Source organism: Nyctibius grandis, chromosome 7, assembly GCF_013368605.1.
Source record: "Nyctibius grandis isolate bNycGra1 chromosome 7, bNycGra1.pri, whole genome shotgun sequence".
Classification (NCBI taxonomy): domain Eukaryota; kingdom Metazoa; phylum Chordata; class Aves; order Nyctibiiformes; family Nyctibiidae; genus Nyctibius; species Nyctibius grandis.
In genome coordinates, this window is record NC_090664.1 from 9,048,463 (window position 1) to 9,069,774 (window position 21,312).

Genomic DNA, 21,312 nt, shown 5'->3' on the forward strand with positions numbered 1-21,312 from the left:
TTTCAAGGTTGTACTCTGGTTTTGCTTTGAAGCTCTTTCCCCTCAAGCTTGGAGCAGATTTTAAAATGTATTTTAGACAGAATTAGTTCGGTATTTGTCAAGGTAAGGCAGGAGAAGCTGTGAAGTCTTATGACAGCCTTCGCCACTGTCACTGAGTGAACCAGCCGCTCACACTCCTCTTCTCCCCCCTAAGCGCGGACTTCTCCCCCTTAAGCCCAGCTTGTCTCCGGGGCGCGGCCAGCCCTGCCCCGCGCATGCGCCGTCCCGCCGCGGCGCACCCCTCCTCCCCCGGGGGCGCTCGCACCGCCCCTTCCGCCCCGCGCGCGGCGGCGCTTCCGCTCATTCATCGCTGTCGAGGGCGGGCGGTTGGTGGCGCAAGGGCTGCTGTGGCCTGCTCGGAGGAGGCCTCTGCACCGCCCGCGCCCCGGGGCCTGCCCGCCGAGGGCTCTCCTCTCCCCGCGGGGCAGCCGCCGCTCCCTGCCGAAGGCCGCCCGGCCTAGCGCCGGCCTCCCGCCGCCATGAAGCTTGTCAGGTGAGCGGATGGAGGCGGATTGCCGGCGCCCGGCCGCGGCGGCGGCAAGGAAGCCCGCGCGCTCAACGGCCGCCCCCGCGCTAACGGCCGCCTCGCGGGCCCCCGCCCCCGGCCGTTGGGGCGGGCGGCAGCGGCCGCCTGCGGACCCCCGGGTGGCGACGGCGGTGGGTCGTCTGTCCGCCATGGGGCCGGGCCGGGCAGCGGGGTCTGCCGCCGGCGGGGGGTCCTGCCCTCCCGTACCGCCGATTCAGCCGCGGCCTGGCCCAGCTGTGCGGCAAGGGGCTGCGGGGCTCCTGGGGCGAGGCCTGCGCAGGTTGCTCACTAAAACCACCATTTTGGGGGAAAAGACCCCCAGATTTGGTTAAAATTGCTCTTCTGAGGTATTAACAAGTATTAAAATGTTCCCCTCTGTGTACAATAACGGCCGTTCGGCCTGGAGGTAGCATGTTTGATTCAGCAGCGTGTCAGTCAGGTGTCCCAGCTCCCGGTGGGTAGGCGGGCCGCGGGGTTTGTTTCTGTTTTGTGTCCTGCTCTCGTGTAATGCTTTCCTAAACGTCTTCAGCAGAATCTGTGGGGTCTGGGAGGCTCTTTGGAAGCTCAGGATGTGTGAATATCTGGTGCATATTGTTTTTCTGTAACAGGATGTAAAACATGTAAGGCTTTATGTGGGAGTGAGCAAATTTTTTTAAAATTTTTAGGTTTCTAATGAAGCTGAGCCATGAGACTGTGACCATTGAGCTGAAGAATGGGACACAGGTGCATGGAACTATCACAGGTATGGCGGGATGGGAGACTGTGACAAAGTATTGCTGTTACCTTTCCATAACAATTGGCAGCCATGGTTTGGGCTGAGCTTTTTTGTTTTGTGTTTCCTCTTGTGGGGACCTTCTCTGTAAGATGCAAAAGATGTTCTTTTTAAGTCACATCTTTATGTGCAAGCTTAAGGTGTGTTTGTTACAGAAGAGCTTGGACATTTGCAGAAGTTGCTGGGAGGGAGAAAATTCGCTGTAGGCCTGGAAGCCTCTGAGCCTGGCTGCAGGCTTTGCTTACAGACAGGCTTGGGGGTGAATCATCGTAGAATATGATATGAAGGAAGTAAACTTTTCCAAACCGTTGGTGAAGCTGGTGTAAGCATGGTATTCTCTTAGAATTTTAGCAGCATGGTAACACGGGTGGGGTAGTTTTACTACCATATCAAACTGGTAGAGCTGAATTTTTATAAGATGTGTCAATACAGCTGACTTTTATTTGTGAAATTGTAATAAGCTATAGTTGCTTAAAAACATTACAGCTGAATCACCAGAAGAGGGGGGACTTTTTTTAATGTTAATACAGCTATAAATGGTGTTGATATGGTCTTAAATCGGTTAAACTTTGTGTGTAGGCAATTGTAATGTAAAAATTAATAATTTCTGTTGAGCGTGTTTTAGCTCTGGTTAAGGTGAACTTAAATGGAAATGCATCTTTGCATTGATTTCATGAAACTTATTTGAAAACAGATAGCTTGATGGGGGGGATACAGGGCAAAAAGGAATCCTGGTGTCAAGCATTTGGTCCCCTGCTGTAGCCAAAGGTCTGTCATATCATATGTGTTTGTGGGTGTTATTGTCTAGTGGGTGCTTCTCTGTATCATTGAAGTGATAGTTGCAGGAAAAGCCTTGATGGTTCATTATATGGTTCACACGTATTGAAAAATGTGCAGACTATTTTGTTGCTTTAATAATACTAGTGAGGGATATTGTTCTGAGAACATTCCCATTGGCATTACTTTAGAGATGATCAGGTATGTAGGTGGGGCACATCGTATTTAATGAAGCAAACCCTTACAGTTAAGTTGATGAACATGCTTGATCTCCTTTCCTTCACTCACCCCAGGCTACTTTTAGAAGCTTTTCTGCCCAGACACTGTTAGAAAAAAATAAAATTCAAACTTGGCAGAGTTGTATTCCAGGGGATTGCTTAGGTGCTATTTTGGCCAGTAGCAGTCTGCTGAGATTTGGCAGTTAAAAACTGGCATTATTTTGCAGCCGGATCCATCAGCTTCATCCTTTCAGACCTGAATGCACCACCCTGGTATCTGATTGCAGCATGCTCTGTTGAACCCAGCTGGGTAGGAAGCAAACTGCTTGTCTCTGGAACTCGGTGCTCCTGCAGGCTTAATTGTTGAGCCAAGTCTCTCATTTTCTGCTAAGAATCTGTAAAAACTTGACTGCAATCCATATTTCTAAAATGTCAGTCTTCCCTTTGCACTGGTGTGTGAACTATGTTCATAATTGCTGTGCTGTCTGCAAATTGTGCAGTCTCCTATCCCTCCCAGTGTGTTGGCTGGCCAGAGCAGGCATGCTGAAGGGGCAGGTTTCATGTAATGCCAAGGTTACACAAACCAAGGGGATGGGTCAGGTGGGGCGCAGGTGTTGGAGAGCCGTATAAAATCCAGAAGTAAGGGGAGAGGACAGAAAAATACATGGAATAAGCGCAGCACAATGGTTCTTCGGGTTCTAGCCTGCTGCTCATGTTATTTACCTTGGGAAGACATCCTACAGTTTGTCTTTCCGTGTTTATGAAACAGTACAATAGTTAGTTTTACCACAAAGGGTTGTTTGTACAGAAGTTTGAACACACAAAGGATTTTGCTCATGTGGGTGCCTTGTCACTGAATTAGCGGGTGTTTGTAAACTACAATTTCTATCTTTTGCCTAAATTTTTGATCTGAAAAAGTTACTCGTTTTGATCTTCATAGTTTGAGATCAAATCCCATGCAAGACTGATGATATGCAAAATAAAAATTAATACAGGGTGCTTTTTAATGCTTTTCAGGGCTGTTATTCAATACATGCATTCAGCTGAGACTTGGTTCTAGTTTGGGATTATACTTAGCGCTGCGTAGTGGGCACAGTACTGGCTACATGCAATTCTTACATACTGGCTGTTCACGGAGTTCGTGACCACAACGATTGTTCCTTGCAGTAGTGTATTTTACGTACTTTTGTAGAAGATACCACGCTAGTATTAGGTATATTTTATCAGAAAATAAATGCTTTTTTGGCAGTTGGACTTTTTCTGAGGCTTACAGAAAGACGAAATGATCAGGTTGTTTTTCCTCCTCAAAGGTTTGTTTTGCTTCTTTTTAAAAGAGTCAGAAGACTAGTATTGGACTTCTGTAATAAGCAGCAGTTTATTTGTTATTCAAAGGAATTGTTTTAACCACTTACAAAATTGCAACGCTGTCACTAAGACATAGATAAAAATCTCTAGTGATGAGGTGTTGAAGGCAGCAGTTTATAAAGTCAGCAAGCATAATCTAAGAGACAAAAAGACGTGTTGTTTCCTTCAGTTAGAGGCTTAACGAATGGCTGGCAGAAGCAGGTGTTAATGATCTTGAAGCATGTGCATACTTAACAGTAGCCAACAAGGGACCATTTTGTAGGTGTTCATCCCTGAAATTAGACTTGTGTTGTTCCAGGAGTGGATGTCAGTATGAATACGCATCTCAAAGCAGTGAAAATGACACTGAAGAACAGGGAACCTGTACAGCTGGAGACGCTGAGTATTCGAGGGAATAACATCCGATACTTCATTCTGCCGGACAGTTTGCCTCTGGATACTTTGCTAGTGGATGTGGAACCAAAAGTCAAATCCAAGAAAAGAGAAGCAGGTAAGTTTGTGCTTTCCCAGTCTGTGTTTGCTCTGCCTTTGTATGCGTTTTAGTACTCTGAATCTGAAGACATCTGATTTGAGGGTTTGATACTGAACTGGCTAAGTCTCCCTAGCCCACCTTCTTAGCACCTGTAGAGCTTTCTTTCATATAAAATTATGCGTATGACTTTTCATACATCTGTTTTTAAAAACGTAAATGTTTTTAAGCTTGAGTAAGTCTTAACCTATCACAGTCTCAGCATTGACACCAAAGAGATTTAAGTTTCCTCCAAATGTCTGCCGTGTTCCCCCAGTTTGTGTGGGGAACTTCATGTAGCCTAAAGAAAAAGTACAGAACAGCCTCTTGAACAGTGCTGAATGCTTCACTGAAATCTCACTTGATTGTGGATAAAAATAATCTGTCAGAGAACTGAATTTGAGAGACTTGAAAATCTGAGGGAGTCTGGGCTGTATTCCTGTGAGCAGCTCTCTGGCTTTGGTTCCCAGTAGTGCTCCACTCTGCGCTCTTCCTGGAACTTTTTTTTTTCAAAAGGCTGTTGAACAAAAAACCTTTTCCTTAGAAGTCATAACAGTATAGAGAAGAATTCAGTGTTAAGCCACACTATTAAAGATTAATATCCAGTAAACCCCAGAAAATCTGTAGGTTGTCTTCAGGCAGTATATATTTTGCCCAACGGTTAATCTGTATGATTTTAAAATAATAAGTTTTAAGTGAAAGCTAATTGTGCTCTAAAATAATGTCGTACCATTTCTTCTGTAATAGTGTTTAAGTATTTGAATCTGTGGTCTTTGATCCATGTGTATGTTATGAATAGGTGTGTTTACCTTACTGAAATGGCATAAGCAACCCTCGGGTGTGTGCATCACAAAGTGCAAGTATTACGGCTGCTGTCTTTATAGAGAATAAGGATAAAGCTCCTGAAAGTGTTTTGCTCCTCTCACGTCCGTTAAAAGTAATCTGACCACATGGAGAAATTGGAGGGTGATGGGATTGCTTTTTTTCTGAACATCACAATGTGATGTGAACAAGAACATCACGATTTCTTTTTAACTTTGAAGAAAGAGAAGGAGCTGTGGTAGCGCTAGTTACTTTGGTTTAGTACAACTTGCATCTTCACTGTGCTGAAGCACTCATAGACCGCAGCTGCGTTGTGCTGCACTTTGACTTAATCTGCAAATGCCCTTGGGCTTCAAAAGCTGTAACACATGGTCTGTCCTTGGCAAATGAAGTTGTTGGTGGAAGGCAGGATGCTGGCTGAGAGATGTACGTGGCGTGTGTGCCTGGGGTCTGAGTGTGCTGGCACTTAGCGAACACGACTCTCCACTGATGCGTGTGGATGCTGTAATCACCGAGTCAGGTGTTGATGCTTCTGTGTGTTTGACAAAGAGTCAGTCTTTTACCAGCCCCAGATCTGTCCCGTGCCTCTGCTCATTCTGTCTTTACTGTGTTTCTAACCTACATACCCTCACGTGGAACAGAGTAGTTGTCACAGCCTGCTTCTTGAATGCGGATGCTACTGTGTGTCTGGCTCAGACACCCACTTCCCCAGAATTCTAAGTTTCTTGGTATCTTTTTGAGCCTTACACTGGCAAAGTTGTTTGAAATTAAGCAGTAATTTCAAAAGTTTGTAGGGTGGCCTTACAACCTGATGGAACAAGTCCTGTTTCTTTAGGAAAAAGGGGTAAAATGACACGTTACCACCATATGGATCATATGACCTCCAGCAGTTGCTCGCAGCCTGAATTCTTCTGTGATTCTGTCTTCCCTTTACCATTAAATAGCAGTATTTAAAAAGTGGGAGCACACAGCCAAGACCTTGGCCCGAGAATCACGTCTGAAATTGGCAGAGGTATCATTGAAAACAGCAGGAGCTGTGTGGTAGTGGGATCCTTTCAGAATGCTGCTGCCCTTTCACATGGTGCCTCAGAACGGCTGAGCTTGGGAAACTCACATTTCCCTTTAGCAGCGTACTTTATAAACCACACTGCGAGCTATTGCAAAGAAAAAATCTTATCTGCTATAATGAACAGTAACAAAATACTCTTGTCTTGTGTGTGCTTTTTCTGATGCCTGAAAAACTAGATTTTTTTATCAAAAAAAAAAAAGAGGACTCATAGTTCTCTGTCAGACTTAGAGCATTTAGGAAGCGGCCAACTGTGACGCTGTATCCCCTTGTTTTCTGCAGTGAAGCCAAAGTCAGACAAGACAGTAGTCTATGGAAGTTGTGTACTGAAAAACCTGACACAAAAGATGAAAATATTGTCTGAAACTTACTGAGCATTAACAGACTTAATATCTGACTTACTGCTTCCCTGCAATGAGACATTATGATGTTGTTTATGCTTGATACAGAATGTTTTAATCAAAATGAAAGTATTCCTGGGTCTCACTTGATTTATCGTTTTTGTTTCATTTGCTAAGTTGCTGGAAGAGGCCGTGGCAGAGGTCGTGGCAGAGGCCGAGGTCGTGGAAGAGGAAGAGGGGGCCCAAGACGATAACTTCTCACCACGCAACTGCTATCAAATTCTGGGCAGTTTCGGATATTTTTTTGTACAGGTCTTGTTTATGGTATCCATTTTTAATAAACTGAAATGTGAAAAAGTTGTCTTTCCTTTGTTAGTGAAGTCTGGGGAGGGAGGCATGTCCTGTTGCAGACTAACATGTCTTGTTGGTGTTGGTTGTCATTCTCAAGGTTTCACCCACCCCTGAAGGCTGTACAATTACCTCTTGCTTTTTGCCCCGGAGTGAGAGACTTGTGTTGGTGTGCTTTAACAATTTTTGTTTGAAATTAATCCCTCTTTTATAAGGCACTTACCCTCTTCTAATGGTTACACAGTTAAGACACTATATTAAGAACCCGCATCCCAAGCGTGTGTCTCTAATGTTGTTCTGCAGAGTGACCTCTTTAAAGTTCATGGATGTAATTTTACTGTTTTCTGTTACATGAGGCTTACAATTTATACGTTGCTTTCTTTATACAATGTTCACATAGGGAAATTAACCAGTTCTGTGGAACTGCTGGATTGTTACATGTCATGATTAAAGTATACCTGGATATGAACTTTGTCAAAGCTAATTATATAGCATACTTTTGTTTGGGTGGGGCTTGTGAAGCAGCTTTATCACAGATTTTGTCTTGTGTACTTAAAGTGCATCCCTAGAAAATACAAAGTACAGCGCAGTGCAGTTACTTACTGGAATTGGAAGTTTACTTCTTCTGGAGATGAGAGAACTTCTGCAGCTCATACATATATATATATATACACATATATATATATATATAAAAACTGCTTTGTGGGACACAAATATGAAAGAAGGAGTGTTGGCCACATTTATCTCGCATACCATCCTGCTGACTTTTCCCTTGTAGGAAAGGGATTATCACATTCATGCTGCAAGACTTCAGCAGTTTCATCTGTTCATGAAATGCAGATGTCATTTCAAGCAACGTGCATGCTTGAGCGTGGCTGTCTCGAAGGGTAAGGGTGTTTGCTGGTACGTTGGTTACTCACGTTTCCACATAGGCAGTGCTACTACAGCGTGGAAAAGAATTACGTAATGTTGTGTAACGGGTCGATACACTGGTTATTTTGTGCTAGCTAGCATTTTGTGAGCTGCTCTTCCGTTTGTCCCCCTCTTACAGAAGCCATATTAAAGCTTCATCTTGTTACAGAAGAGTTTCTTTTCCAAACCATTGTGGAACCTCCTAAGAGCACTTTTTGGTCGATATAGCACCCACGATTCTCAACTCTATAAATAGCTGCTACAAGTAATGGTTGCTGCTGTCTTCCAGAAGTGCCCAGTCACTGACGATGGGGGTAAGGTCTTCCCCAATCCAGCTGTCAGCGTTCATGCAACAGCTGAGATGCTGTCCCTCTCCAGTCTCTTCCTGATAAAAGTTACTAGTGCCCCCAGGGGTATGCACATGGTGGATGCCGCCACCAGCAGCCCGATCACTGCGAGGGCGTGGCCTGGGTAATCCTTTGTCACCAGCTGCCCCTGCAAGGGAGAGAAGCAGCGTTGGGGCTGTGGGATCTGTGGTTTTCAGTGTCCTGGAGTGTTATGTGTATTTAAACAGGACACCTGAGAAGCACTCACAGGCTGCAGCAGCCCAGGACTGTCCTCAGTGTTTGTCCAACCATACAAGCTTAAAATTGAAAAAGAACAGAGCTGCTGACAAAAATACTGGGGACAACTTCTGCAAGCTTTGGTAAAGAGCAGGTTTGGGCTTGATTCACGTTTCTTAATGAGACTGCTCGGCCCCGACCTCTGTCCGGTCTCCGCAGTCCTCTCCTGGAGCCTGCGGGCTCATGCTGACACGCAGTCAACAGGGCAGGCCCACCGCGGGTCCCCAGTCAGTGGAGACATGAAAACACAGGCATAATTTGTTTCTGCATGCTGGGAACATTTCTACAAAAGGTTATAAAACCAGTGATTACTTATCCAGTATTAATTCCTCTGTGATAAATACACAGTTCAGCATTTGTACAAAAGCATTTTGGCCATGAAGAAAAATGTGTGAAAATTATGGAAACCAGAGTGGTTTATGAAAACTTTATTCCAGCAGCAGCTCCGTTCTGTTAAAATACCACTAATTTTGTTCAAAATACTACACTTTGAAAGTAACTTTTCTGTTCAAAGAGTATTTTTTAAGATGATGTGTGGGTCTTCAATCAACATGAATAAAATTTTACTGTTTTAAGAGATCAATTAATAATTGTAGTAGGAAATTACTCTGATTTTACAGAACCAAAGCGCTGCTGTCACTACGTCAAGTTTTCCCTTTGCACAAAATTAAGGAATTACCCCTTCTGCTGAAAGCTGCAAGCTTTCAGAAGGCAGTTTTGTGCAACGGTGTAGTTAGGAAGGAAGGTGGTGTCCCTGCAGGAATTAAGGAAAGTTTTTAAAAAAAAAAAACCAACCCAAACCAGAACTATTTTACCTGTGTGGCATCCCAGGCTTGGTATTGCAGTGTTCCTGTGAGGATATAGTCGGTGAGGTAAAATATAAATAGGCTTATAATGAGCAAAGGACTAGCAAAAGCCCACATAATTTTCCAATACCAGTTTGGCTTGCGTCCAATCATGGTGTGAAGATCTTTCTCGAATCTGTGTTTAAAAAAAAAAAAAACAAACATTTTTGAGAGCAGCTGCATATGTTTGACCAATACCTTGATCTGAGTTAGTTACTTCAAAACCACCTACAGCATTAAATATGTAAGATGGAAAGGAGAGTATAGTTAACTGGAAGAGTAGTGAGCAGAGAGGTATTGTCTGAAGAACAAGCTCACCAGGATTATATAATGAGGGTGAAAGAAAAACATAGCAGGGCTTCTGAGAGGATCCCAAATGGCAGAAGAGTGGCTAGGACTGGGTACAGCAGGAAAATCCTCAACAAAATTCTGCCTGGAGTGTAAGTTCAGGCCGTTATTGGTGTAAGCTGGCAGAGAAAAGCGATTATGCTTAAGTAAGGTGGAGAAAACACCACTCGTTTTTGTGTAGTTGAGTTGTTCTCACCGCTGTTACTTGTCTGGCTTTGAGGAAGTGCTAATGCTGGGGATGGTACCTAAGATCACGCAGGAAACCTGCATTGGACTTGAAGGCTTTGAACTCATCAAGGACGTGATACCAATGTAGGTGCCTGTACGGACTAACAAAGCAAATACTAAAGCCTTTTCCTTTAGACGCCCTGAGCATAAACAGCTCTGCTGTGTAAAACCTTCCCTGATCCTGAATCGTGCTTTTACCCACAAGGGATCACTTGGGGGACCAGCAATGTGCAAGGTTTGAAACCAGACTTACTGGCACTGGTGTGCTCACGCTGAATTGCTGTGGAAGCAGAAGCAGAGTTTCAGCAGAAGGTGCTCTTGCGACCAAAGAAGAGGAGCAAGGAGAAGCGTGTATAGCTCATTAGCACTCCCCTGCCTGCAGAGGAGGTGTCAGCCCAGCCTGGTCCCCACGCAGCCCTGAACCCAAGGCCCTGGAAGGGGTCTGCAGAGCAGGGGAGACCCCATTGCCTTGCTGATACCATAGCATAGGAGAATTTAGCCTGAGGTTTTTGTTCTTGACCCTGCGTGTCTTGGCCAGCGATCACACTCCTGTTATCCCACTATGAAGAAAAGAGGGATTTTTACCCTTGTTAAAATAAAAGCTTTTACCTTCTTATCCCGTAGATATAACACACAGCAATGGTTTCTACCAGCACGATGAGCAGCAGCGAGAGGGTGGCTGCGTAGTCATTGAATATGTCAAACCAATAATTTCCAGCCTCCATGGTGAAGATCAGGCCAATCACGCAGTTAATGAAACACACAACACCTGTGTGGATAAAACAGGGACCCTGCCGTTACACCTGGAAATCTAATTGCATGGGGGAAATTTCATACTTCTTGTGACTAAAAAGCTGGTGGGATTTCTACTGATTTCTGTCAGGCAGCAGCTCTCTCAGAGGAAAAAGATAATTTTTTTTTGCCCTTAGGAAAAAAAAAACCTGGCTCTGTGTGCATGTGTGTGAATATGATGGTGTAGCCTTAAACTGCTGCTCCTTAGACCGGCACAGTCACAGCCCATCAGCAACAGAGTCTTAGCTACAGCCTTGTTGCATGTGTGCAAAGCATCTGCTGTTACTGCTGGGCATCCAGTTAAAATGGGTTTTAAGGTGGGACAACTGATTTCCATGCCTGAATGGGAGTGCATATCACTTTTAGCCAAAGACTGAGCTGGTTCGCAGTTGGGATACCAGTGATGTGACTGAAAAGCCACTCCCTGCAGGTGTCCTGACATGTCTCCTGGCCCTTCGAGTTTCACCAGTGCGTAGACACCAGTCTGAGGGAGCTGGGGTATGTTGGGAAGCCTGCAAATACACAGCCATGATTGCCCTAGTGCTTTGAGAGCTCCCAAGGGAAAGTGCTGAACAGCCTGGGCAGGATTTCCCAAGGGCAGGCAAACCCTTCCAGCAGCATATCTGATATTTTGTCCTCAACCTGAGGTCAAAGAGGGACCCTCAACAGCTGTGGGACACCAAAGCTTACGCACATACATGCTCTCTCCCTGCATGGTCTATGCTGCTCACGGCAGGTGCTTACCTGAGATCACCTCCTTGGGGAAACGGGCAGCAATGACCCTGCTGTCGGTCAGCGGCGTGAGGATAGCGGCGGTGTTCCCAAGCATGCTGCCGATGCCCAGCATCAGCAGCATGACAAAGTAGAGCACAGAGTACAGCTGGGGCACCTCCATGTTTTTGATCGCTTCAGAATAGACTATAAATGCCAGTCCCGTCCCCTGGACAGCCTGCCAGCAAGAAGGGGGGGAGAAATGAGTTATGGGCAGCTCCTCAGCTCGATAAGGGACACAAGAATAGGGACATATGAGACTGATCCTCCACAACAACAAAATACAGCCGTGGTGGTGGTTCTGCTCAGCAGAGGCAGATGAGATCTTCACTGATTTATTCAAACTGGATGGAAACTGGCACAGTCCTGCTCGTAGCGAAACCATTTGCCCCATACCTTTGTGACCTGCCCTGCCCCACAGCTGTAGCCAGCAGTCTGGCTGCATCGCCACCCAGCTCAGTTGCTAATGAGCTAAGTAAGCCCCTTGCTGGGCTGAGCCAGTGCCCCCCCGCCCCATCCCGAGGTGCAGAAGTGAGCCCCACCACAGCCCCCAGCCAGGCAGCTCCTGGGGGTGCGGATGTGCCTGTGTGGGGCTGCCCGGGCTCGGTGGGAGGAAAGGTACAAGTGAAGCCCAGGCACCAGCACAAAGTGGCAGCTCACCGTATCTAGTTCAGCTTCCAAGCTGCAGTTTTTAAGCTCTGGCAATAGTTGCGCATATTCCTGTGGGTGGGTGGCCATGAGGTAGTCTTTCATCTCGTTGAGGTTGTCTGCTGTTAAAGAGCCTTCCTCCAGGTCGAAAGCATTCATCAGCAGCAGGATCACCCTGGGAAAGATTATTGGAATGTAATGTCTTTCAAGCCAAGGTATAAAACTGATGCTGGTTTTATACGCCATCCCCTTCTCCATCAGCCCCCATGCAGAGATGCTCTGCCAGCCCCAGGGCTCTGGTCTCCTCGGGTGGGAGCCGCAGCCATGGCACTTCCAGCATGGTTTTGGGGTGCCGGGAGCCTCGTGCTCCTGTCTGTTTCAGAGGGAGCAGCTCCTGCACCTGGGCTCCTGGGAGGGAGCTGGCAGTTATTTTGTGTCCTGGCCAGTGCCAGCTGGCATCTCTTCCCCTTTGCCCTCTGGTCCCATGTCCACACCCCATCAATTTAACGAGCTTTTTGGCAAGGAGCAGGGACTAGCAGCTTGGTTTCCTCTCTGATCAGCAGATAGGTTGAAAGCTGTAAAAATACAAGTAAAAGTGTAACTGCGGCGGGCCCTGTGCCAGGGACCACATGCGAGCTTGCTGCCCCAGGGCATGATCCTGCACGCTGCTGGGCACCTCCAGAGCATCACCACTGAGGAGGCTGAGCTCCTGGTGCAGCACTTAGCCTTAAACGGGGGCATCTGAGCATTATTGCATTTTATTAATCAGCCCCCTCACTCCCCTCTGCCCAAGCATGTGTTGGGACCGGAGTGCAGGGGAAAGTGCAGCTGTGACTCGCTCAGGCGAACTCATCCTCTTGACCTGGCCCATGCCTGGAAGCGGCACCCAGGCGTCAAAAGGCACACCGGCTCTGACCTTTCGTCTCAGCCTTCATTGCTTTAAATCGCGCCATTAGCTTTATTAGAGCAGTATCAGGGCTGGGGTCGGGGCAGCGCTGGCAGCACCATGTGCTGTTATTTATTTACCTCCCCCCCCATTACGTTTCCCAGAACAGCTTGCGGTGGAAAACAAGCGAAAAACCAGCCTCTTACTTGTTTATACAGCTTTCGTAGTTAAACGTCGCCTTGAAGCCATAGATGGAGAAAGTCACGATGCTGGCAAATATGGAGGTGGTGCTGTTGATCAGCGAGACGATGATGGCATGCCTCTCACAGTTGTTGCTGGGCTCGTTGTAGCTGGCGAATGCGATGAGGCTGCCAAAGCCCAGGCCCAGAGAGAAGAAGATCTGCGTGGCGGCACTGATCCACGTCTTGGGGTTCGACAGCTGCTCCAGCTGCAAAACCAGACGGGGAGAGCGGGAGCATGAAGCTGCACACGAATGGCCAGCACTGCCCCTTCCAGCCTGTGGGGATGGAGACAGGGACGGGCCCCCTCGCACACCCTTTTTAGCTCAGGGGTGGTTTTTGGGCAGGGTTACTGCTCAGTCTGGAAGTAATATGCTATGGGTTGTGTTATTGGGCAGGTCTTTTTCTGCAGGAGAAAGCAAGCAGCTTAGAGGCACCGTGGCAGAAGAGCCTCCAGCTGCTGCCAGCCGGGTTTTCCAGCTGCCTGACCTGAGCTACTGCTGCAAAAATTCAATATAAGGAAAAGGAGTATCACCATCTTTCAAAAACCTACATGTCTGGTAACTAATAACATTTTGTGAAAAATTCAGTATGATTTTTTCTGTACCTTTGGTGTGAACATGTAGACGAGCCCGTTCACAGCTCCATGAAGTGTTAATCCTCTGATGAGGTATATGATGAGGACGCAGTACGGCAAAGAGGCTGTTACATAGACCACCTGGAGGAAGGAGGGGAAACACCTTGGTCTAAAGAATACGCAAGACTGGCCATACTAGATCAGCTCTTTCTCACTTACAGCAATGGAAATGCTTTAAGTAAAGTATTTGTCACCTTGTATTAACCTTTAAACAAATATTTTCAGACAAATCTAACCTTAAATTTAGGTTTTAGGGAAATAATAAGTTTTTATTAATAATAAAGACCTTGTGCTAATGTTCCCACTGGTCTTCTCTTTGATTGGGAAAATAAGTATGACATTTAAAATATTGCAGCATTTACAAACTCAGTTCTGCAGCATTTAGTGGAGTAACACCAGTTTGCAACTGTCTGTCAAAAACACATTAGGCAAAGGTCATCCATCATCTGCTCTAGGAGGAAGGTGAGCAGACCTCATAAAAGTCAAAAAAAATCAAACTCGACTGAAAATATTTTAATTTAGGTGTGAGAAAGACTTTAACTTAATGTAACCCAGATGGGGGATGGAGAGAATGAAATTTTCAGTTGTCGTCCGTGAGCTTCTGAGCAAAACCCTGAGTTCGAATCTAAATGTTTAATCTCTACCCCAATGGTTCACCAGAAACTTACACAAAAACTAACTCACAAAAAAACATGCCTTCCCAAGCTCTTGAGAAGAGAGAAGAGAAGCAGATGGGCAATTACCAAATAGTCCTCTGATTTGCACCTGCCCATGCTGCCAGTGGGCAACTGCCTTTCCTCGTCACACACCTGGAAAGGCAGCAGCTTCACCTTCCCCAGCAGGGCAGCCCTGCCTCCAGCGCACGGGAGATGCAGGGGAAGTCCCCTGTGCTCCCCCTGATGAGTCCCTGCTTTCACGACGCGCTTTCAATGCGCCTTGGCTATTTATTTGTTTCTTTTTTTGAGCAAAGCCAGCTGCAGCAAGTTCAAGAGGTTATTCTTGGTTTACAGTCTCTTGGCTTTCTGCATTCGGCTAATACGATTTGGGGATTACAGCCCTCAGCTTGCTTCTTAGTGCAGGCTCAGCTGGGACATTGCTTTTTTCCCCCCCTTCCCCATAACTTCTGCTGTGAATAAAAAGAGAGCAAAAACGCCTGGTAGACATCTTTTTCTTTGCTTGCAAAGACTGAGGAACAGACATCTCCTGACACAGCTCTGCTGTGGCAGGCAGCTTTCCGCAGGGCCAGCAGCCTGGCAGTGGGTTTTGCAGCAGAGGTGCCTGCATTTAAAGGACTTTTCTGGTTTTGGGGTTTTTTTTTGATATCACTCTGTGTTTCGGTTGAGCTTTCTTCAGTTGCAACTCAACAGGTCAGCAGAGGCAGCAGGGCTGGCTGCTCCTGGGGAGATGCCACAACCGCGAGTAACAGCAGCCATGGCCGCTGCCTTTTCGGTGCTCATTTATCCTCCCCACGTCCTGCTGAGGCTCAATGGGGCTGTGCTCGCCTCTCACCTTGCCAGTGGACTCGGTGCCGCGGAGGATGCAGAGGTAGACCACCAGCCAGGCCAGTGTCAGGCAGAGCGCCTGCTCCCACTGCACGCTCCCGCTGGCCTCCAGCGACGGGGAGATGTTCAGGGTCTGCCGGTACCAGAAGTACTGGGTGGACGACGTCTTCTCACACTCCGCCTCGTAGCCGGTCCGGTTGCTGTTCAGGGGGCAGGTGGCCCATGGCAGGGGGTCCTGGGAGGGGAGGGGTGCGGGGTGAGCGCCCACCATCAGTGTGGTGGGGAGAGCCAAGGGGGATGAAGGCGAGGGCAGCTTTCTGTCTGGGGCTTGCTTGTCCCCACGTTGTGCTGCCTGGGGCTGACCCTCTCCCTGGGTCCTGACCATCTCACCTGGGAGTGACCCTCTCCCCAGGGACGACCATCTCCCCAGGGACTGAGTCTTTCCAACCTTCTCCCCTGGGAATGACCCTTTCCCCAGGGATGACCATCTCCCCAAGGACCGAGCCTTTCCAACCCTCTCCCCTGGGAATGACCCTTCCAATCTTCTCCCCCAGGGCCGACCCTCTCCTCTGCCTTTGAACAGACCCACCCCAGGGTGCAGGACACCACGGCCACCAAGGCACGTGCAAGCAAGGCATCACAGGGCTGGCTTTGACCTGCATTTCGTGGAGAGGAGAAGACACCCGATGCCCTTAGGGAGCCCCTAGAGAGGGACATCACTGCGCCTCAATTTTCCCCCCAGAAAAGCCCTGGGAGGGTTTCAGGCAAAGTCCAGCACCAATGCAAAGCCACCCTGACCCTCCGCAGCTGTGGCGGGGTCAAGCCGTGCTGCCGGGCACCCCACGCACCTGGAAGGAGTGGAAGAGGTACCAGAAGGCCCAGGCGTTTATCACGTTGTAGTACATGGAGAGGAAGAAGGAGACGATGACGCTGGCGACGCCTGCAGGCATGGAAGGAGGTGCGTGGTCAGGGGTGAAACCCCAAAACACTCAGGGTCCCGTAACACCCTGGGGCGGGAGGGCACTGCAGCTGGCATGGGGGGCAGGGGACTTTGCCTCTGCATGGCCCTGTGCGCAGGGCATGCCCTCGCCCCTGCAGCCTCCTCCGCCTGCAGGTTCTTCCAACCTGACTGATTGATTGATTCTGTGATTGATCAGGGCTATCCTGCACTGGATTTTATACTTTAGCCCCTGGAGGGGTGAACATTCAATGTATCGTTACAAATAAAGCATGCATGTAAGCAAATTAGCGAAGGTTTGGGCTATCTGGGTAAGTTAATAACATATTAATGTACCTGAGAGCGGACATTGGTAAACAATAGGCAGCAATGGTAGGAAATTAAGACAACGTTTTGTCACTCAATGTTGAGCTTATCAGGATGACGCTCTTGGGGCCAAAGCCCAGTGCAGGCAGCCCCAGGGGCCGGGTTAAGCGCTGGCCTTCACGCCATGATTTTGGCAGGCTTCCTGAGGGCAGGGGGACACACACCTCCGTGGCCGGGGACTTGGTACAGCGAGCCAGGATCTGGCTCCAGTGCCCTGCGAGGGACAGGATAAACGCATGCCCTGGGGCGTCTGGATAACGGCTTTGCTCAGCCTGGTGAGACCCAGTAAAACCCCAGCTCCTGCCTGGTTTCCGCTCTGAAAGATAAAGCTCTCCGTTCGAAATCATCCGTCTTCCCCGGGTGATTAAAAATAAAGTTCCAAACTGAGAACATACCAACACCGCAGAGGTAGGGACTTATTATTTTCCAGGCGCCGATGCTGCCCTGACGCATGCGCTGCCCCACGGCCAGCTCCAGGTAGAGCAGCGGCATCCCCTCGGCGATCAGCATGATAAAATATGGTATCAAAAAGCCACCTGCAAGAAAAACCCAGCAGTCAGTCTTCAGCAGATCAGCAGCATAATAAACACCAGCTTGCCCTATTCGCGGTCAAATTGCCCCATTAGTGTCCCAGGAGGCGGCTGGAGCTGGGTCCTGTCCAGGCACCTTGTGTATGGAGGGCACAGCCCAACCCTGAGGGGCATCTCATAGGGTTTCAGGTGGCATTCCAGACGCAGGTGGGCACTGGGAGCCTGGGCACAGGGAATTTTCCGCACGCACTTGGCAGCGCTGGAATTTCTGCTGTTAAAATGTGCCAGTCACCACCCCAGCACGGTGGGGCTGCCCAGGTGGTTTGTGGGCAGTTTGAACAATGTTCTGGGCTGGAGCTGTTAAAGGGTAACTAACTGCCAGGCAAACCTTGTAAAAGATAATGAGAGAAAGAGGATGAGGGAAAGATTTACTTAGTGTGCGGCGGTCTGCGGCAGAGCCGAAGCGCTCAATGAAAAAGTAACAGCAACGTCTAATAGAGTTTTAAGTAACATATTAAAGTCTGTCCTGGCTTTAAAAAAAAAATCAAAACTACAAAAAACTCCCCCAAAACCTACAATGAGCCCACAAAAGCCAGCAAAGGGGTGAAGACTTTTCCCTGAGGTCCCACCTGCGGGAGCAGACCCTGGGACAGAGGCACGCGGCCTCCCCCTGCCCCATGTCTGCTCATCCCCTCTTCCCTGGAGAGCTTCTTCATGGAGAGCTGCAGGGATGCTCCTGCAGAACAACAGCAGGAATGGGTGGGCAGGAGGCAAGGGAGGGGAAAGGACCTTCCCACCCCACAGCCACGATGCGCTTCAGCTTAAATTTCTGCTGGGGAAAAAAGAAAAATCCTTGTCCTCAACTCAGGGCTCACTCTAAAGAGCTGCTGACTCAGTCAAAAACTGGATTTTTGCGAAGGCTTTCCTGCTTCCCTTTTTACAGCAAGCCAAAAATATTTACGTAAATATCTCTTATTTAGGATTTAATCTGCAGCATTAACATTCTTTGCAATGGGCTCGGTGCAGCACCGCAGAGGAACGAACTCCGGGCAGCGACTGAGGCAAAGAGCTGGAAATAAACACCGAGCAATAATCGGGTTTATTCTGGGAATTAATTTCCCACCTCCCAGCTCTCTCATTATTAACAACCCCTTTGTTAGTCTGTTAGATAACTTCCTACGCCGCAAGGGAGCTGTCGCAGGCTTACGAGCTCCCGCGGCTGCCCTGTCCCGGCGGGGTGCGAGCTGCCCCAGCAGCCGCCCAGGGGGGTTTTGCCACGTACCACGGCCGGGAATCAGCGTGAGGCCCTTTGCGAAGGCTTTTCCGCCCTCCCACCAGTGTTGCCACATGCTTGGCACTGGCTTTGCCACCTCACAAGGAGGAGGAGTGCCTCCAGGCTTGGTCTTCACCCCAGTGTCCCCCTGCAGCTGGGGGTGCTGGGGCTGAGCCCTCTGCCCCTTGCTCTGCACCCTGTTTGCACACAGATCCTGCTCCTGATGCTACTTTTCCTAAAGGGTACAACGAAAATGCCTCACATAAAGTGACTCAGGGCAGCTGTACGAACCAGCTCCTTACCTACTGTGAACCAGCACAGCTCCACTGACCTCCCTGCTCATTTACACCCAGTTGCTCCCTACGGTGCCAACCACCTGTGAAAACCAGCCCCCAGGCCAGACCCCCGCAGTTGGCACAACACATGGAGCGTGCCCCGGGTCTGGTCGAGGCACCAGGCTTGGCCAGCGGCACCCTTGCGTCTGCTCAGCACCCTCAGGGGCTGCCTTGCTCAGGGCTCAGCGCTGCCGAGCACCCGCCCTGCTGTAAACCCATCCCAGCACCATTTCAGCCTGGCCCAGCCTGGTTACGGACAGACAAACCACACCTACGAGGTCTGAACCCCCCCTTGCTCTGTTCTGGAGGTGAGCAAGGAGAAGGAGGCAATATGCTGATGAACAGAAAGGCAGGAGGTTGTAAAGTCTGCAAATACCCCGTTTATGAGTATCATCAGTGATAAGGGCTCTATTGCTCTGCTGGGCAGGACAGGGACTGACTCTGTGCTCTTCTACAAGGAAGAGGCAAACAAGCAGTTGTTGGCATCCCCCCTAAGCCCAGTGCCTGGCGTATGCAACTTTCAAGTTCCTGAAGCGATATTTTGTCTGTGTGGGTTTTGCAGACCCCTGGAAAGCCACCGAATCCTGTTTAAGAGGGCAGTGAAAAACAATTAAGAAAAGCAAAGCCTGCTATCAGGAGTTTTAGTTTCACAGTAGGGAGAGCTGCCTCTCCTCTGGGTAATTTAACCATGAAGGACAAAAGTAGTGGAGAAACTACTCTTATAAAAACACACTTTTCAGAAAATACTTGAGTTTATTGAATCTTTTTTTCTGGTTAATCAAACATTCCCGTTTTGGTTAAATTTCAGAGAATTTTCACTACCTGCTACAATACTGATCACTGATAAGAAGATAAACCACGCAAAGACCCCAGTGTCTTGAGTTTTGCTGTCCTTCAGGATGTCTGCCAAGACAGGCTGCTAGTGAACTAATCATATGCAGTTTAATTGTGTAGACAAACACCTGTATTTTAAGCGTTGTGCTAGAGTTCAGTGTCAGACATGAAGTCCTTACCCTCAAAAGCGTCTGCGTAGAGGAATACACCCAGAATTGCTGCACATCTGTCACTTCTCCTATCTGAAACACCTAAGAAAGTTTCAGCCACTGCAGTGTCTAGCTTCTACTGGGATTTCACCCAGTGTATTATCTGGATTTTTCTGACCTGATCCCACAGAGCAGCTCTGATGCCGTCAGCACTGAGCTGGCTTTTCAACAACCAGCATCAACCAACTCCTACCACCGCACGTGCATTTAGAAGTAAGCTACAAGCCAACAAAATGAGCAAAAAGGATTTAAACATCTCAGTGTGTTTCTTCCCGAAAGGAAGAAAAGGCGGAAGCAGACCAGAAGCAAATAAGGCAGATGCTCATGTCACTTAATGCACAGCTGAGATAGGCCCAACACTATGACAATGGATGCAGTGCAAGAAGCAGTATGAAACTGGGACGTCTTATAAAGAGAAGCTTTTTATAAGGATTCTTCAAAACATGGTCATTAACCAGCAGTAGCTATTTACTATAAGAGATTATCAGTGTTGGTTTTTAATGAATCTATTTAACCGACTTTTGATTTCTAAGGAAGAATATCTGTGGCTGGTATGATACAGACATCATCTTTCTCCAGTTTGAACCTAGGAGAACAATAAACTTTCAAAGAGCTTTCTTTTCGAGCCAAAACCAATTTATTCCCTGTTTTCAAAGCTTCCTAGGAGGATTCAGCTGTGGAACTCCTGTTGATTAAGGAGTTTCAGCCAACTTCAAGGCAGATTTGCAGCCAAGTCATTGCCTCCTAAAGTAACGCTTTGTATAAAAGACAAGACATTAATGACAGCAACTTGAAATGATACAGCTGATCCTTAAATTCCATCAGCATAAGCATTTCCCTTTCTCAGTATGTTCCAAGTGAACTAACAAGGAACTGAACTAGTTTCTGATGCCTTCAGAGTGGTTCAATGCCGCAAGAAAGTAAGTAACACCATGTGGACCTGCATCTCTCACTGTACCTCCACCCTTTCAGAAAACATGGGCCTTCCCACTGCTTCACTGCACTTCTAGGCAATGAAAGCTGCTGTATTGGGGCAGCTGTCAGGTAAGAGCCTTATGCTAAAGAATACGTAAAATAAAGCAGCAATAGAAGAGATTGCACACCAGCAAAAAGCCTGACCTCCTGCTCTGCCCCAGATCCTGCTGGGTGGACAGGGCGTTAGCATGGACAACATACTTCTGGATTTAAAGCTTGCCACACTCCTCCTCGAGGGAAGCAAGAAACATAAGCCACACTTACCTCCTCCATACATCTGACATAAGTATGGAAACCTCCACACGTTTCCCAGCCCCACAGCATAGGAAATGCAGGCGAAAATAAACTGCAGGGGATTGTCCCATAGCGGCCGAGATTTCTCCATCACCCTACTTGCAAGCAGAGGCTTCAGCAGACCCTCCTGCCTTCACTCCCTCAGGTACTCTGCCAGCCTTGCCTCAGACTCCACGCCAGCCCGGCTTGGAGGGGAGGGAAAGGCGGAGGAGCTATGCTTGCCAATTCCTATCAAGCTTTTTAATTACTAATCTTATTAACAGGCACATACTGAAGTAGGAATGCTGGTAAATAGATTATAGACACACACAGAACTATAAAATTG

The 21,312-nt window shown here is 48.0% G+C and overlaps 2 protein-coding genes across 2 annotated transcripts; one reads left to right on the top strand and one right to left on the bottom strand.

Moving 5' to 3' along the window:
- Positions 1-354: 354 nt before the first annotated feature.
- SNRPD1 (small nuclear ribonucleoprotein D1 polypeptide) lies at positions 355-6,791 on the top strand. The gene is made up of 4 exons (XM_068405321.1): positions 355-532; positions 1,231-1,307; positions 3,996-4,187; positions 6,612-6,791. The coding sequence occupies exons 1-4, from the start codon at positions 519-521 to the stop codon at positions 6,686-6,688; spliced, it is 360 nt and encodes a 119-aa protein (XP_068261422.1). The 5' UTR covers positions 355-518; the 3' UTR covers positions 6,689-6,791.
- A 1,248-nt stretch (positions 6,792-8,039) lies between these two features.
- SLC6A20 (solute carrier family 6 member 20) lies at positions 8,040-21,078 on the bottom strand. Its single transcript, XM_068405010.1, has 11 exons — positions 20,958-21,078; positions 16,933-17,073; positions 16,062-16,153; positions 15,221-15,448; positions 13,682-13,792; positions 13,042-13,283; positions 11,962-12,124; positions 11,275-11,479; positions 10,348-10,507; positions 9,133-9,298; positions 8,040-8,189 (listed from the first exon to the last, which is right to left on the bottom strand). The coding sequence occupies exons 1-11, from the start codon at positions 21,076-21,078 to the stop codon at positions 8,040-8,042; spliced, it is 1,779 nt and encodes a 592-aa protein (XP_068261111.1).
- Positions 21,079-21,312: the final 234 nt, after the last annotated feature.